Raw genomic sequence first — 17,910 nt, forward strand, 5'->3', positions numbered from 1 at the left:
CAGTGCAGGGTACGGTGCCCAGGTATATCCAAGTAGGCCTCAAGAGTTTCATAGTTCTGTTTTGTATGGGATGCTGCCATGCTAAGGGACTTGTAGCAATGTTCACTGTTTGCTGGGATGTACATTTGCTGTCTTTATCTCTGTGTGTGTGTGTGTGTGTGTGTGTGTGTGTGTGTGTGTGTGTGTGTGTGTGTGTGTGTGTGTGTGTGTGTGTGTGTGTGTGTGTGTGTGTGTGTGTGTGTGTGTGTGTGTGTGTGTGTGTGTGTGTGTGTGTGTGTGTGTGCGCCCATGTGCATAACCTGTAAGTGTGTGTTGTTGTTTGCAGTGTGGTGCTGGGGGCTGTCTCATTGAACTGGCCCAGGAGCTACTGGTCATCATGGTGGGCAAACAGGTCATCAACAACATTCAGGAGTTTATCATGCCGTGAGTCTTGTAATCCTACAGCTTCCCCCGGTTTTGTCTCAATACACTTGGGGAAAAACTGTTTTTCAATCAACGTTGTTTCCATTTCATTTCAACACGAAAATTCAATGTGATGACGCTGAATGAATGTTGAAAACTGATTGGATAAGTCTTTTTTGTCACCCAATTTTTTACCTAAATCCAATTTTTGTTGATTTAATGTTGAATTCATATTAGTTGACGACAAATCAACCAAATGTAAATCAAAACTACGTTTGTTGAACTGACATCTGTGCCCAGTGGGAGTAAGTTATTGTAATTGTCTTGCCCACATAAAGGACCTATGTACTGCTTCTGTGCTCGTTAAGGTAAAACCTCTCTCCTTTTGTCTCATGATAGAAAACTAAAGTCTTGGTGGCAGAAGCGCAAGATCCATCCTAAGGTTAGAGCTGAAGATGAGAAGGTGAAAGAGGGAGGACCGACACAGGATGCTGCACCCTGGGAGACCGACTATGAGCTCCTGCTGTGTGAGGGACTGTTCGATGAATATCTGGAAATGGGTGAGTGTTCCTGCACACCTTTAATAGGGCAGGGCTGTGGAACACGGTGTTTTAAAACATTCATTAACTGGGAATTGTAATTGTGTATTTCTTATTGGATAAGGAATTACTCTTGTGATTTTTGTTACTCTTGAATAAGTGAGGTTATCTGGGTAACTGGCAGTGACACGCACCGGGAGCAAACAAACCATAACATTTTAAATAGACAGGACTCTGTGTGCCATCAAGTAATTGATGGAGAAACACAGTTGAAACCCCTAGGTCTTGACAATATGATTCTACTAAGCCGTTGAGGAGGATTAGCTACACACGTTTACTGCTCTACTTCCCACGTGCTCTACTTCCCCCAGTCAATGTAACTGTCCCCTCATCCCAAAGATGATTGTGCCATGTAGGTAATAAACAGTGCTGTGCAGAACCTACTCAGTCAGATTGTGTAATCCATACCCCAAATTAATTAATTCACTTGCTCTGGAGGATAATATACAGAATATACAGTACATGTAATGTACAATACATTACGAAGACCTTCGTTATATTAAGTTGTAACAACACTTTTGCCCTCAGAACAGCCTCAATTTGTCAGGGCATGGACTCTACAAGGTGTTGAAAGTGTTCTACTGGGATGCTGGCCCATGTTGACTCCAATGCTTCCCACAATTGTGTCAAGTTAAATTGGTTGTTTATCATTGCTATACAACCATTTTCAGATCTTGCAATAGATAGTAGATTTAAAACTTTAACAGTCACTCAGGAACATTCACTGTCTTCTTCTATTTTTGTGAAAACTGAAATGGTCTATTCATTCCTTTTACTGTTGTAGACACTTATCCAGTGCAATTTACAGTAGGGAGTACATATATTTTCATAGTTTTTCCCCATGGGAATCGAATCCACAACCCTAGCATTGCAAGAGCCATGCTCTACCAACTGAGCGAGATCGTCACATCACATCATCACATACCACTTGATGTGTTAATGTTCTCAAGTGCTGTATTGTGCAATGGTTTTCTTCATTTTTTAAATTCTTTATTTAACTAGGCAAGTCAATTAAGGACAACAGAGGCAAGGTATTGGAGTGGCCATCACAGAGCCCTGACCTCAATCCTATAGAAAATGTGTGGGCAGAACTGAAAAAGTGTGTGCGTGCATGGAGGCCTACAAATCTGACTCAGTTCCACCAGCTCTGTCAGGAGGAATGGGCCAAAATTCACCCAACTTACTGTGGGAAGCTTGTGGAAAGCTACCCTAAACATTTGACCCAAGTTGAACAATTTAAAGGCAATGCTACCAAATACTAATTGAGTGTATGTAAACTTCTGACCCACTGGGAATGTGATGAAATAAATAAAAGCTGAAATAAATCATTCTCTCTACTATTATTCTGACATTTCAAAATCTTAAAATAAAATGGTGATCCTAACTGACCTAAAACCACTCATTTTTACTAGGATTTTTACTAAATGTCAGGAATTGTGAAAAACTGAGTTTAAATGTATTTGGCTAAGGTGTATGTAAACCTCTGACTCCAACTGTATTGACTCCAGACATTTCAGCTTTTTATTTTTTATTCATTTCTAAAAACATAATTCCGCCTTGACTTTGTGGGATATTGTGTTTAGGCCAGTGACAAAAAAAATCTCAATTGAATCCGTTTTAAATTCAGGCTGTAACACAACAAAATGGGGAAAAGGTCAAGGGGTATAAATACTGTGAACAAAACATTAAGAACACTTGCTCTTTCCATGACACAGACAAATTAACAAATTATTTCTGAATATTTTCTGTGGGCACTATATTCTGCTAATCCATCATTTAATTAATTTAACATTGTACATTACTACATTACTCAGATTACAGATGCATTTTACATACCCCAACACAAGCAGAAGGTGAATGCTGACTTCCCCCCTCTTTGCAGTGCTGCAGTTTGGCTTCATTACCATCTTTGTGGCGGCATGTCCACTTGCCCCGCTGTTTGCCCTGATCAATAACTGGGTAGAGGTGCGTCTGGACGCACAGAAGTTTGTGTGTCAGTACAGACGGCCCGTAGCAGAGAGGGCTCAGGACATTGGAATCTGGCTGGACATCCTACAAGTCATCACCTACGTTGCTGTCATTAGTAATGTAAGTGTACTGTATATGTGTGTGTGTGTCTGTGTTACTTGCGTGTGTGTGATGTTATTAGTGTGCTTGGTTTAATGAAGACTCCTGCCTCTCTGCCAGGCCTTCCTGATAGCTTTCACTTCTGACTTCCTGCCTCGCCTCTACTACCGCTTCAACAATGATGGCAACCTTCAGGGTTATGTTAACTTCACCCTGGGTACTTCCCCAAGCAACTTTAACGCCAACAACACACAATGCAGGTAGAGACACACTCATAATCACCCATGAATGTATATATGCATTTCGTGAACGTCGTTATTTTCTTGTTCCTATTACTCTACAACTGGCATTGTCATCTAGCATTTCTTTGTTCGTTTTTTTTTTAGATATAGAGGATACAGGGACAGAAATGGGCATTTTCGACCGGAGTACTTCCACCTTCTGGCTTGCCGGCTGGCCTTTGTCATAATTTTTGAGGCAAGTTCCGTTGAGTTGAGCTATGTCATTATGTGGACAACTTTTGCAGTACAGATTCAATGCAATTCATTGACTAATTCAGTGTTTACAGGTCTATCTGTGTATGCATTTTTGTTAAGGAGCTGAGGCATCTTGGAGAATTGAGATTGAGATGCCTTGTCGTGTGCTCTGAGAATGTGTTTCGTTTTTATACTGTGGTGCTTCATTTTGGTGTTTTATTTTTATACTCTGGTCTCGTAGTGTTGGCTAGTCAACACATTGCATCTGAGTAAGTTTACAAGATTGTTACGATGTTCATATACAGTGCATTTGGATTGTATTCAGACAACCTTGACTTTTTCCACATTTTGTTACGTTGCAGCCTTGTTCTAAAATTGATTTAATTGTTTTCCCCCTGATAAATCTACACACAAAACTCCAATATGACAAAGCATAAACAGATTTTTCGACATTTTAGGAAATTTATAAAAAAATTTAAAACATATACTTTATTTACATAAGTATTCAGACCCTTTGCTATGAGACTTGAAATTGAGCTCAGGTACATCCTGTTTCCATTGATCATCCTTAAGATGTTTCTACAACTTGATTGGAGCCCACCTGTGGTAAATTCAATTCATTGGACATGGTTTGGAAAGGCACACACCTGCCTATATAAGGTCCCACAGTTGACAATGGATGTCAGAGCAAAACCAAGCCGTGAGGTTGAATTGTCCGTAGAGCTCCGAGACAAGATTGTGTCGAGGCACAGATCTGGGAAAGGATATCAAAACATTTATTCAGCATTGAAGGTCCTTAAGAACACAGTGGCCTTCAAGTTTGGAACCAATAACACTCTTCCTAGAGCTGGCCGCACGACCAAACTGAGGAATCGGGGAGAAGGGCCTTGGTCAGGGAGGTGACCAAGAACCCGAGGGTCACTCTGACAGTGCTACAGAGTTCCTCTGTGGAGATAGGAGAACCTTCCAGAAGGACAACCATCTCTGCAGCACTCTACCAATCAGGCCTTTATGATAGAGTGGCCAGACAGAAGCCACTCCTCAGTAAAAGGCACATGACATCCCGCTTGGAGTTTGCCAAAAGACACCTAAAGTACTCTCAGACCACGACAAACAAGAATATCAGCTCTTATGAAACCAGGATTGAACTTTTTGTCCTGAATGCCAAGCATCACATCTGGAGGAAAAACCTGGCACCATCCCTACGGTGAAGCATGGTGGTGGCAGCATCATACTGTGGGGATGTTTTTCAGCGGAAAGGACTGGGAGACTAGTCAGGATCAAGGGAAAAATTAACAGAGCAAAGTACAGAAAGATCCTTGATGAAAACCTGATCCAGAGTGCTCAGAACATCAGACTGGGGTGAAGGTTCAACCTTCCAACATGACAACGATCCTAAGCACACTGCCAAGACAACGCACGAGTGGCTTTGAGACAAGTCTCTGAACGTTCTTGAGTGACCCAGCCAGAGCCCGGATTTGAACCCGATCAAACATCTCTGGAGAGACCTGAAAATATCTGTGCAGCAACGCTCCCCATCAAATCTGACAGAGCTTCAGAGGATCTTTTTTACTTTTTTTTATTTCACCTTTATTTAACCAGGTAGGCTAGTTGAGAACAAGTTCTCATTTGCAACTGCGACCTGGCCAAGATAAAGCATAGCAGTGTGAACAGACAACACAGAGTTACATCTGCAGAGAAGAATTGGAGAAACCCCCCAAATACAGGTGTGCTAAGCTTGTAGCATCATACCCAAGAAGAATCAAGGCTGTAATTGCTGCCAAATGTACTTCAACAAAGTACTGAGTAAAGGGTCTGAATACTTAAGTAAATGTGATTTTTTCCGCTCTTTTTTTAATCAATTTCCAAGCTTTGTCCTTATGGGGTATTGTTTGTAGATTGAGGAGAAAAAAAGCTATTTAATCCATTTTAGAATAAGGCTGTAACGTAACAAAATATGGAAAAAGTCAAGGGGTCTGAATACTTTCCAAATGCACTGTATGCTTATAATGTGTCTCCTTCCCTGGTCCATCTTCTCTCTCTCTTTCTTTTTTCCCTTTCTCTTTGCTCAGCATGTTGTGTTCTTCATCGGTCGTTTGATTGACATCATGGTCCCTGATATACCTGAGGATGTGGAGATCAAAATTAAGAGAGAGCACTATATGGCCAAGGAGGCCCTGGCTGAGAACGAGGTGAGAACCCCTGTACCTCTTTCTAGATACCTGTCAGTCAATCGATCAATCAACCAACCGATTAACCAATCAAATCTCTATATAATTCACAGTGTAATTTTGGCTTCTTTTTTTTAACCAATGATAACTCCAGCTGATTCTTCTACTGATTAGATAGTGTATTTTTTTCCTCATTATGAATCATCAAAACCACTTTACCCGACACAAAGTTGAAACATGCCTTGCAGTAGTGGTCGCTGATTGGCTGGTCACTGATTAATTGATGAAGGGAAAACAGATTTAGCACAGATGCTATTCTGCCCTTGAGTTGCGTTCCCATGCAAAACTAGACAGATGGCTAACAACTAAGTCTTCAATAAAACTCCCAAGGCGTGACTTTTCTTGAATGAATATATTGAAAACGTTTATGTTGTGAAACTGCAAAATACAGAAAAGAATATACTTTAGTGTTCAATTCACACCGACATACTGTAGCTGTACATTAAACATTTGAAGTTGCATAAATACAAAGCACGCGCTAAGGTACCATGCATCTGGCATGATGCCAAACCATATAGCTAATTGTTAACCATATGGTAATTGCTCCTTTCATTACTCTAATAATGTATAACCATCTATGTAGAATAACAAAGCATATTACACTAGAAACAGTAACAAAACTACAGTATTGTATATTTTACAATTCGTTTGCATGACGCATGAGCAAAGTAATACAGCTAACGACATACATTAAAGGCATTGCAATTTGTGAGTAAATGCAACCAACATTGATATGTAAGAAACTCTATCAATAACAAGATTATCATCATTAGCTAAATGCTTGAATCGAAATTACAAACATATATTTTTCCAAGGCTGAAGCGTGACAAGAAATGACTACATTGAAAGACCTGCAACGTAGCGTTGTTTGTAGCTGCTCTATGCGTGCAAAACAAATTCTGTACTTCCTATTTGCGTCGTCTCTCTAAGTACCAGAAAGCGCCACTAGGGGGCAAATAACACCATTGAACACAATGAAAATCCAATTTAACCATTGTAATAAAATAATCTGTTACCTTCTAACAGGATGGCAGCACAGATGCAACAAATTAAAATGAATGATCTTACTCGGGATAATAGTGTATATCACAAAGTAGGATGAGATAGCTAGCCAGTTTACTTTCCTAAATATTCAGAAATATTAGCTCAGATATAAATGGGCATGCTACTAGTTATAGCTAGCTTACTCTACTTTATCAAAGGTTACTAGTTAATTTGTTATTTCTGAATGTTTATCAAAATAACTTTAGATACACCCATGACAGAACTTTTTCACTAAGCTGTCACTCTCTCTAAACTGATGCAAAGGAATTTTAAGAAGGAACAGTCAGATGTGACAAAATATCCCAGAAACTAAGCTGCACTGTGAGCCAGATTTAAAACAGAATGACATTAAAATTAATTGACTGATGCATGATACATTTTCCGTCACGACTCCCGGTCAGAAGCCCCCAAAAGATCTATAACCATCCATGAACGATCGTTTACAGAAGAAAAGTATAGACACGCAAGAGTCTACTACACTGGATCGGTCAGAATGAGACACGCCTAACCAATGACATTTCAATAGAGGCGGGACTGAAGTTGTGTGGACCAATAAGGTGACAGGTCGCATGGCGCAAGTATCAGAAAAATAAACGAGGCGTCCCACATCACTGCACAGAGCGAAGACCGCTCAAATTTATTTGTCACATGCTTCGTAGTCAACAGGTGTAGACTAACAGTGAAGTTCTTATTTATGAGTCCTTTTCCAACAATTCATAGTTAAAGATAAGATACATTTATATTTATAAAAAACATAAATGTTGCAGTGAGTAGGCTGGTCAGGACAGCCCAATGGTATTCAAAGTTGGGGTTGCGGGTTAATTGCAGTGGGGCCACCATATTAATAAAAAATATATATTTAAGAGTATGGGACAATATAAACTTTTTTTAGAAAGATCATTTACAATTTATTTGATTGAGTAAATGTATTTAGTTCTCTTCATTTTGATGAATGAATGTTGATGTAAAATTGAAATTGACTGATTTTAAAGTTGTGTTGTTAGATTTGGGGTGGAGTCACAGGAAGATATTTTGAAAAAGAATGGTTCCCTTTTGAAAAAGTATGAATACCACTGGAGCTCCACCCCTAGAGCTATGACTGGGCTCTTGAACAGTGTGACATAGGGCATGTGGGCTACAATACAGATGCCGCATACACGTGCTAGTCGGAACTAGGAAACTCTGAAATGTATAACTTGCTAACTGGTTGTAGTTATACACAAGCCGTGTTCAACCAGTTAGCAAGTACGGAATTTCAGAGTTTCCTAGTGCCGACTAGCATGTAAACGCTGCATGTCTCAGGGACTAGATGTCAATGTGTGATCCCTCTCCAGCGTTTTTTTTGTACTGCATTATTACGTTGTATTATAGTGCATTGGTTGAGTATTTTGTTTGCTAACCTCAGAAAATACATTTCCATGTAAATTAAGTTATTGCATTCTATGATATGAAGAAAAGTCTACGCTAATTTTTCACAGTCAATGAATCCACCCTTTGCTTTCTTTTTGTTTCACACCCTTTATGTTGCAGGCTTTGGGTAAGGTTGTCGTCCTAGTTGAAAAGGAGAATCTGTCCACTGAGTTGCGACGCAGAGCCAAACCTCAAACTTCCACAGCGTCTCCACCCCGGGAGTGCAACTCACCACCACCCTTACTGAATCCAATCCCAGAGGACCCAGACAGATCACCGCTCTAACCCCTGACCTCCCCAGGCGTCGTTTGGACGCCAGCTCAAGGTCACATGATTGAGTGATGAGATTTATTTTTCAGCTCTGTGTTTCTAACAAACTTCAGTGACATGGACAAGTATAGTCATAACTGAAAGACTAAGGAGAAGGCAAATAACAGGACTAATCCTTACTCAGGACTGACTGCAGTGAGATTGAGGCTTTGCATTGTGCTTACCCATATTGAGCAGCAGTATACCCCCCACTCTAACCATGCAGCAAATGTGTGGACTACCTGAGAACTGTGACTAGACTAGTCTTTCGAATGAATCGTTAAACGGGAGTCCTGAATCTGTGGTCATAGAAAATTCCATTGCAGTTATTGTAAGACTTTGGGGTGATAACCCCAGTGTCTTGGCCAAATTCTCAACCTGGCCCCATTCAATCATGACCACCGATTCATCCCCCTGATTCCCAATTGGCATATATCACTCCTCACCTCTCCACCATGATAGCTGATGTGTGGTGAGTGTTCTGGCACAAAATGGTTGCTGTGCATCGCCCAAATGGGTGCTACACATTGGTAGTGGAAGAGGTGAGTTCCCCTCTTTAATATGTAAAGCACTACACAAATCCAATCAATCAATTACTACTAGAGAAATGTGTCTCTTTCGGTGTAGCTGCTCAGTCCTTAACTGAATAATATAATTACTTTTTTGGGTTGGCAGTGAACTCACTTCATGTTTCAGGAATTATAGTCTTCCAGTTCAGTCCCCCGCAAATACACTGTATATTTACTGTATGAAGCAGCTTGAAGCGATAAGCACATAGACTGGAATCAACTGAAGTATTTATTTAACTAACCCAATCATGATACATGTGTGTATATATATATAATTTATGCAAAAAAAGAAACGTCCTCTCACTGTCAACTGTGTTTATTTTCAACTTAACGTGTAAATATTTGTATGAACATAACAAGATTCAACAACTGAGACATACACTGAACTATTTCCACAGACATGTGACTAACAGAAATTGAATAATGTGTCCCTGAAAAAAGGGGGGTCAAAAAATGTCACAGTCAGTATCTGGTGTGGCCACCAGCTGCATTAAGTACTGCAGTGCATCTCCTCCTCATGGACTGCACCAGATTTGCCAAATTTGCTGTGAGATGTTACTCTTCCACCAAGCCACCTGCAAGTTCCCGGAAATTTCTGGGAGGAATGGCCCAAGCCCTCACCCTCTAATCCAACAGGTCCCAGATGTGCTCAATATGGATTGAGATGGGCTCTTCGCTGACCATGGCAGAACATTGACATTCCTGTCTTGCAGGAAATCACGCACAGAACCAGCAGTATGGCTGGTGGCATAGTCATGCTGGAGGGTGTGTCAGGATGAACCTGCAGGAAGAGTACCACGTGAGGGAGGAGGATGTCTTCCCTGCAACGCACAGCGTTGAGATTGCCTGCAATGACAACAAGCTCAGTCCGATGATGCTCTGACACACCGTCTCAGACCATGACGGACCCTCCATCTCCAAATCGATCCCTCTCCAGAGTATAGGCCTTGGTGTAACGCTCATTCCTTCGACGATAACCGCAAATCCGACCATCACCCCTTGTGAGACAAAAACACGACTCGTCAGTGAAGAGCCCTTTTGCCAGTCCTGTCTGGTCCAGTGACGGTGGGTTTGTGCCCATAGGCGACGTGGTTCCAGTGATGTCTGGTGTGTACCTACAAACCCTCAGTCCAGCCTCCCTCAGCCTATTGCGAACAGTCTGAGCACTGATGGAGCGATTGTGTGTTCCTAGTGTAACTCGGGCAGTTGTCATTTCCATCATACCTGTCCCACAGGTGTGATGTTCGGATGTACCGATCCTGTGCAGGTGTTGGTACACATGGTCTGCCACTGCGAGGACGATCAGCTGTCCATCCTGTCTCCCTGTAGCTCTGACTTAGGCGTTTTATTATTGCAATTTATTGCCCTGGCCACATCTGCCGTCCTCATGCCTCCTTGCAGCATGCCCAAAGCACTTTCACACAGATGAGGAGGGACCCTGGGCATCTTTCTTTTGGTGTTTTTTAGAAAGGCCTCAGTGTCCTAAGTTTCCATAACTGTGACCTTAATTGCCTACCGTCTGTAAGCTGTTAGTGTCTTAACCACCGTTCGACAGGTGCATGTTCATTAATTGTTTAAGGTTCATTGAACAAGGATGGGAAACAGTGTTTAAACCCTTTACAAAGAAGATCTTTGAAGTTATTGTGATTTTTGAATTATCTTTGAAAGACAGGGTCCTGAAAAAGGGATATATACATATATACATATGAATGGAATATCACTTTTCTGTTACTTTTCCTCCTAATTATATATATATATTACTTCCTAGGAGGAAAAGTAACAGAAAAGTTTTATTCCAATCATTCAAGACTATACCTACTACTACAAACCAGTTCACATTATGAATTGACTAAATCTGTTTATGGGAGAGTCAAGCCAAAGATGATTAATGCAACATGCACGTAACATTGTCTTTGAATATAATTTACAATATTTAAATGTGGTGTTTATTGGAACAAATAAAAATTTGATAAAATACGTGACTTGATATTACAGTATCAAATCTAAATTGGTTTTGAAGATGTAATCATTTTTGAACAATTTGCTGCATTAATCTCTGTCATTAACTAGTCATTTGAAACATGCATACAATTAGGCCCCTCAAGTAACAGTGACATTTGAAAAGGATAAAGTTGATGATCAACATTGACTTTGCTCACTTTGCATGAGCAACAATAGTGGAATCTGCGGTTTGCCTGTAAGACGGCGCTGGAGAAGAAGGCAGACGTTTTACATGCCCCCAACCAATTGTGTTTTTTGTTCATTTATTTGCGTTGTTTGAAACATATTTTTTTACTTATTTTGTACATAATGTTGCCACTACGGTTTCTTATGACCGAAAATAACTTCTGTACATCAGGACTGGGATTACTCACTACGGACTGGCAGAATATATTTGTTTAATTTAACAACTCTGACAAGGCCGACTCGAATGATATACTGCTTTCTCGGAAACAGGCCCAGCTCCCCGTGATTTGCGTGAAGAGGAGGCGGAGAGAAAGAGGCCGGAGGGAGGGCTGCCTTCTGAGAATTCATAGGCGATTGAATAAACCCCCACTTCCTTCCATTTTGCTAGCAAACATGTAATCTTTGGACAATAAAATAGATCACATTCGCGCAAGATTAAACTACCAATGGAACATTCAAAACTGTAACATCTTATGCTTCACGGAGACGTGGCTGAACAATGACACAATCAACGTACAGCTGGCTGGTTAAATGCTGCACAGGCAGGATAGAACATTGGCGTCTGGTAAGACAAGGGGTGGTGGAATATGTATTTTTGTAAATAACAGCTGGTGCACAATATCTAAGGAAGTTTCGAGCTATTGCTCACCTGAGGTAGAGTATATCATAATAAACTGTAGACCACACTACATACCTAGATATTTTTCACAGCTGTTTACATACCACCACAGTCAGAGGCTGACATTAACACAGCATTGAATGAGCTGTATTCCGCCATAAGCAAACAAGAAAATGCTCATCCAGAGGCAGCAATCCTAGTAGCTGGGGACTTTAGAAACTTAAATCCGTTTTACCACATTTCTATCAACATGTTAAATGTGCAACCAGAGGGGGGACTCTGGACCACCTTTACTCCACCCACAGAGATGCATACAAAGCTCTCCCTCGCCCTCCATTTGGCAAATCTGACCATAATTCTATCCTGATTCCTGCTTACAAGCAAAAATTTAAGAAAACACCAACGACTAGATCAATAAAAAAGTGGTCAGATGAAGCAGATGCTAAGCGACAGGACAGGACAGTTTTGCTAGCACAGACTAGAATATGTTCCGGGATTCCTCCGATGCCATTGAGTACACCGCTTCAGTCATTGGCTTCATCAAGAAGTGCAACAATGACGTTGCCCCCTCAGTGACTGTACGTATATACCCCAACCAGAAGCCATGGATTACAGGCAACATCCGCACTGAGCTAAAGGCTAGAGGAGCGGGACTCTGTATCCCGGAAGCTTATAAGATATCCTGCTATGCCCTCCATTGAACTATCAAACAGGCAAAGCGTCAATACAGGACTAAGATCGAATCGTACAACACCTGCTCTGACGCTCGTCGGATGTGGCAGGGCTTGTCAACCATTACAGACCAGAAAGTGAAACACAGCCAAGAGCTGCCCAGTGACGCAAGCCTACCAGACAAGCTAAACTACTTATTTAATCACTTTGAGGCAAATAACACTGAAACATGCATGAGAGCATGTTCTGGAAGACTGTGTGATCACGCTCTCCGCAGCCGAACTGTCCGCAGTGCAAACTGTCTCTAACCAGAATAAAAAGAGGAGTGGGAGGCCCCGGTGCACAACTGAGCAAGAGGACAAGTACATTAATGTCTAGTTTGAGAAACAGACGCCTCAAGTCCTCAACTGGCAGCAACATTAAATAGTACCCGCAAAACACCAGTCTCAACGTCAACAGTGAAGAGTCAACTACGGGATGCTGACCTTCTAGGCAGAGTTCCTCTGTCCAGTGTCTGTTCTTTTGCCCATCTTAATATTTTATTTTTATTGGCCAGAGATATGGATTTGTCTTTCCAACTCTGCCTAGAAGGCCAGCATCCCAGAGTCGGAACTCCCCAGCAAGTCTGGATCTCTTTTGTGAGGATGTTAGAGACGGTCCTCGCTGTGGCCTGACGAAGGACAAAGAGCTCCACCCACTTGGAATAGTAATCAACAAAAACAAGCATGTACACATTCTGGTTGGAGCTTCTCAGAAATGGACCCATCAAATCCATTCCTAACATTTCCCAAAGTCAGGTAACCACAGTTTGCTGCAACTTGCCAGCAGGATTTCTGCCTTCTGGTTTGTACATTTGACAAACCTGACAGTTTCGAATGTGTGACTTCACGTCCATGCTCAGATATGGCCAGTACAGTAATGCTTGCAACCGCTTGTAGGTTTTGAACATGCCCAAATGACCCGCTAACGGGTCTTCATGGAAATGTTGTAACAGTTGAAGGAGTAGAGGTTCAGGTATGTACATTTGGTAGAGTGTTCTGTGAAGTAGTTGTACAACTTGGTAGACTTTGTCTTCAATGATGGTCAGCTTTGTTTGACCATATTTTCTCCATCTTCCAGCATAGTCTGGTACAAAGCCTTCCATACGGACTCATCAGAGAAGGGAAAATGTTTGGGTGAGTCTCGACTGTTAGACAGAACAGTAGCACATGTAAGATGAGGGCCACTGTTACCACCAGCAGGAGCTCTGGATAACGCACCTGGAACAGTGTTTTACTTTCCTTTCCTGTATTCTACTGCAACGGTGAACTCTTGAAACCGTAGAGCCCATCTGATGAGTCTGGTCCTTGGTTTGTTGGTCTTGAACACCCATACAAGGAAGGAATGGTCAGTGACAACAGTGAAGTACCTTCCTTCCAGGTAGTACCTCCACTTTTCCGGCGCAAGGCACTCTTGCTCGGTTGTGGAGTAGTTCTGTTGTGGTCCATTCAATGTCCGACTGGTGAACGCTAGCACTTCTTCAGTGCCAAGTCCAGTCTGTTGGACTGGTATCAGTGTAAACAACAAATGGGCAGTCAATGTTGGGAAGACCCAAAATGGGAGGTGTGACAAGGTTTCATTTCAGGGTTTGAAAGGAGGTCTAGCACTCTGTCGTCCGTCGGAATTTCGCTCCTTTTCGCTTCAATGTGTTGTGTGGTTCTGCCACCTGGGAGAAGTTCTAAACAAACCATGGTGCCATCCCAAGGAACCGTTGAAGGGCATTGAGGGTAGTTGGCACAGGGAAGTCTTGTACAGCCTTGATCTTTTCAGGATCCACATGGATGCCGTTAGACAACACAATATGGCCAAGGAACTTCAGGGAGGTTTGGCAGAAGTTGCTCTTCTTCATGTTCAATGTCAGACCAGCTTCTCTTAGCTTGTCCAACACTGCTTGAAGATCTTGAAAGTGTTATTATTATATTATTATTATTATTGTTCTCTGGTCTGGGAGTAGATCATTATATCATCCAGGTAGACGAAACAGATCTTCCCTTTGACCTCACCTAACGCAATCTCCATCAGTCTTTGGAAAGTGGCAGGTGCATTCTTTAACCCAAAAGGCATCACCTTAAAGGAATTACAAGCCCTCAGCACAGACAAAAGCAGTCTTGTCCTTGCTTTCCTGGTCCATCTCAACCTGCCAATAGCCACTATTAAGGTCAAGGGTAGTGAACACAACAGCACCAGACAATGACTCCAGAATCTCGTGGATGGTGGGAAGAGGATAGGGATCAGTCTGGGAAACATTGTTGGTCTTCCTATAGTCCACACAAAACCTAAGACCACCAGTCTTTTTTGGGATGAGGACAACAAGAGCAGCTCAGGGAGAGGAGGAATGTTCAATTTTATATCTTGTGTCAACGTATCAACCTTTGGGATGATAAGCTTTGCTGGGGACAAACAATGTGGCTTCTGCTTGATCAATATTTCCTGTGTAAGGAAATCATCAGAAAGATTAACAAGGGTTTGTAGTACTGGAGCAACGGCAGAGAAGACTGACACATTTGAACACCAATCATGTAGCTTCTGATTGGATGAAATGCTTCTCGCTCTGATTGTGTGGAAACCAGTAGCAGTTGTGTGCGATATCAATCTGGACACCACTGAAGTACATGAAATCAATTCCCAACACGACAGGAAAAGCAAGGGAATCATATAGGAGCATTTACACAGGCGGAACTCAACCTTACTCCATCTGAGTGTTCGTTTAGCCTCACCATCAGCTAGATATAGCGGACCTTCTGTCCATGGCTTCAAGTTGTATTATGGACCTTTAACCTCCTTCCACAGTTTCTCATTGAGCAATGTGTAGGATGACCCGGTGTCCAGGATGGCTCATCCTGTCTAAGGGCCTATGGACAGGGGTAACACCAGTTGGTGCTGTATTTACTGAAAGAAAGGGTATGTCGACGGGTGGGCATAGGCAGGGACTCTTGGAGTTCCAGCTCTGGTCAAAGCACCCAGAGTAGGATGGTCGTTCCTGCGAAGGGAGTTAGGTGTGTTGGCCTGTTGTGATTTGTGGTTTCTGGAAGGGTTTACTTGATACTGATTTGGACATGTAGCTGAAGAATGTCCCTTTTGGCTACATCTCCAACAGAACATGGGAGGGGTCTTGGCTGGAGACGCTGGCTGTTGTTGATGGTTTGGGTAACTGTTTGGGTGTCTGTTTTGTTCTCTGTTCATATTGCTGCTGGCATTCTATACCACCCACCACTGCGACCTGTATGCTCTCGTTGACTGGCCCTCGCTTCATATTTGTCGCCAAACACACTGGCTCCAGGTTATCCATAAGTCTTTGCTAGGTAAAGCCCCGCCTTATCTCAGCTCACTGGTCACCATAGCAGCACCCACCCGTAGCACGCGCTCCAGCAGGTATATTTCACTGGTCACCCCCAAAGCCAATTCCTCCTTCGGCCGCCTTTCCTTCCAGTTCTCTGCTGCCAATGACTGGAACGAACTGCAAAAATCACTGAAACTGGAGACCCATATCTCCCTCACTAGCTTTAAGAACCAGCTGTCAGAGCAGCTCACAGATCACAGATCACTGCACCTGTACCATCTGTAAATATCCCATCCAACTACCTCATCCCCATACTGTTATTTATTTTTGCTCCTTTGCACCCCAGTATCTCTACTTGCACACTCATCTTCTACACATCTGTCACTCCAGTGTTTAATTGCTATATTGTAATTATTTTTGCCACTATGGCCTAGTTATTGCCTTACCTCCCTTATTCTACCTCTATTGCACACACTATATTTAGGCTTTTGCTATTGTATTATTGACTGTATGTTTGTTTATTCCATGTGTAACTGTGTGTTGTTAGAGTTTGGAGATGTTGTCCGACGAATATCAAGGGTGTCGCCTTGAAGTTGTAGGACTACAACCACTGGAGAGAAACCAGACTATGGAGGAAGGTTGGGTGTCAGAGGGAGGGCTAGCTCAGTACTTCCACACAGATCCATGTCAATAAGAGTGTAACTGGTTAGACCTCCTGTGGCCTGTGGTCAAGACTGAGAATTCAGATTCCCAGGGCTCTGGCCCAAATTAACTCCATTATCTCCCTTCACATTATGATTTGTATTGTCAGCTCCATTGTCAGAATGACCCTGTGTTTTCCCATATGCAAATGAAACAAATGAAATACTGTGTGCAAAAAAGTTGTACTCAGTAGGTCAGTCAGACAATCCAATCCGCCAACAGATCTACAGGGGAGAAAGGCCACAACAAAACAGAGGAGAACAACTGAGATGTGTAGTCGAAAGGAAACACAATGAGCGGATCCGATCCTGTTTAAACTTGAGACAAGGCTACAAAGCACATTTTTAAATACAACAAAACAAACGGAGTAAAAAAGTTTCGGAAATGAGGGTTGAACACGTCTTCATTCACACTATCATCACCACCCCCTTTTCCGCAGCTGATGCTAGCTATTTAATTGGGAATTAAAGGCGAAGCGCCCTATTAGAAGGAGAAGCACAGATGGTTCAGACAAATTCAGGACCGTCACAATGTCCACGGTGAAGACCATTCTTTATCTTGCAGTTGAGGGAAATCCACATATTTTCCATTCATTTGCAAAAACTCCGACTTCAGGTCCCACACCCTTTTAACATTGGGTTGTTATTTTACGTGAAATGCACAAATAGTCCTCTACTCTGAAAATGAACCCCCTTATAAAAGGGTAAACCGAGTTTGTTTCTAGTAATCTCTCCTCCTTCAGGCTTCTTCTTCTTTGAACTCTATATTGCGGTTGACAACCAACTTTAAGGTGCGTTACCACCACAAACTGGACTGGAGTGTGGACCTCAGTTAATCTTTCAATCACCCACTTGGTTATATACTCCTAAAAACCAATGAGGAGATGAGAGGCAGGATTTGCAGCGCGTCAGGCGTCACAAATAGCACCAAGTTCTATTTTAATGTAAAAGGCGCGCATACCCAGAAGCAAGTGGCATTTACATATGGTTTGAGTTTGAATAAAACCCAGTTAATTTAGTAAATCTAGCCTGCTGTCATTATTTTATTCAAGACATAGGCCTAATGCTTGTGCGTTATGTAAAAAATAGTATTTAGTTAGCTTGTCCACTATAACAGGTTCAAGCGTAACCTGATAAACTTGCTTTGAAGATAAAACTACTTTCAACATGCACTAACCCCGTGTCCCTGTTGCTAGAGTAGTAACTTAAACTAGCTTTGACGGCCATCTATTGGAAAGGAATGGTAACTACCCTGGGTATCTAGAGTCAAAGGAGACTTTAATAATATATGCCATTTAGCAGATG

At 42.0% G+C, this 17,910-nt stretch overlaps 1 protein-coding gene across 2 annotated transcripts in view; it reads left to right on the forward strand.

Annotated features, from left to right (window-relative positions):
- The window catches only part of ano7 (anoctamin 7), a 51,916-nt gene extending 42,379 nt beyond the window's left edge, over positions 1 to 9,537 (forward strand). For both annotated transcript variants that reach the window (XM_035791454.2, XM_052467175.1), the window contains 7 exons: positions 326 to 423; positions 802 to 962; positions 2,884 to 3,089; positions 3,189 to 3,328; positions 3,455 to 3,545; positions 5,617 to 5,736; positions 8,350 to 9,537. In XM_035791454.2, coding sequence (XP_035647347.1) covers positions 326 to 423; positions 802 to 962; positions 2,884 to 3,089; positions 3,189 to 3,328; positions 3,455 to 3,545; positions 5,617 to 5,736; positions 8,350 to 8,514 — 981 coding nt within the window. In that variant the 3' untranslated portion in view covers positions 8,515 to 9,537. The remainder of the gene's footprint in view (positions 1 to 325; positions 424 to 801; positions 963 to 2,883; positions 3,090 to 3,188; positions 3,329 to 3,454; positions 3,546 to 5,616; positions 5,737 to 8,349) is intronic.
- Positions 9,538 to 17,910: the final 8,373 nt, after the last annotated feature.

This window comes from Oncorhynchus keta, chromosome 18 (genome assembly GCF_023373465.1).
Source record: "Oncorhynchus keta strain PuntledgeMale-10-30-2019 chromosome 18, Oket_V2, whole genome shotgun sequence".
In the NCBI taxonomy this organism is placed as follows: domain Eukaryota; kingdom Metazoa; phylum Chordata; class Actinopteri; order Salmoniformes; family Salmonidae; genus Oncorhynchus; species Oncorhynchus keta.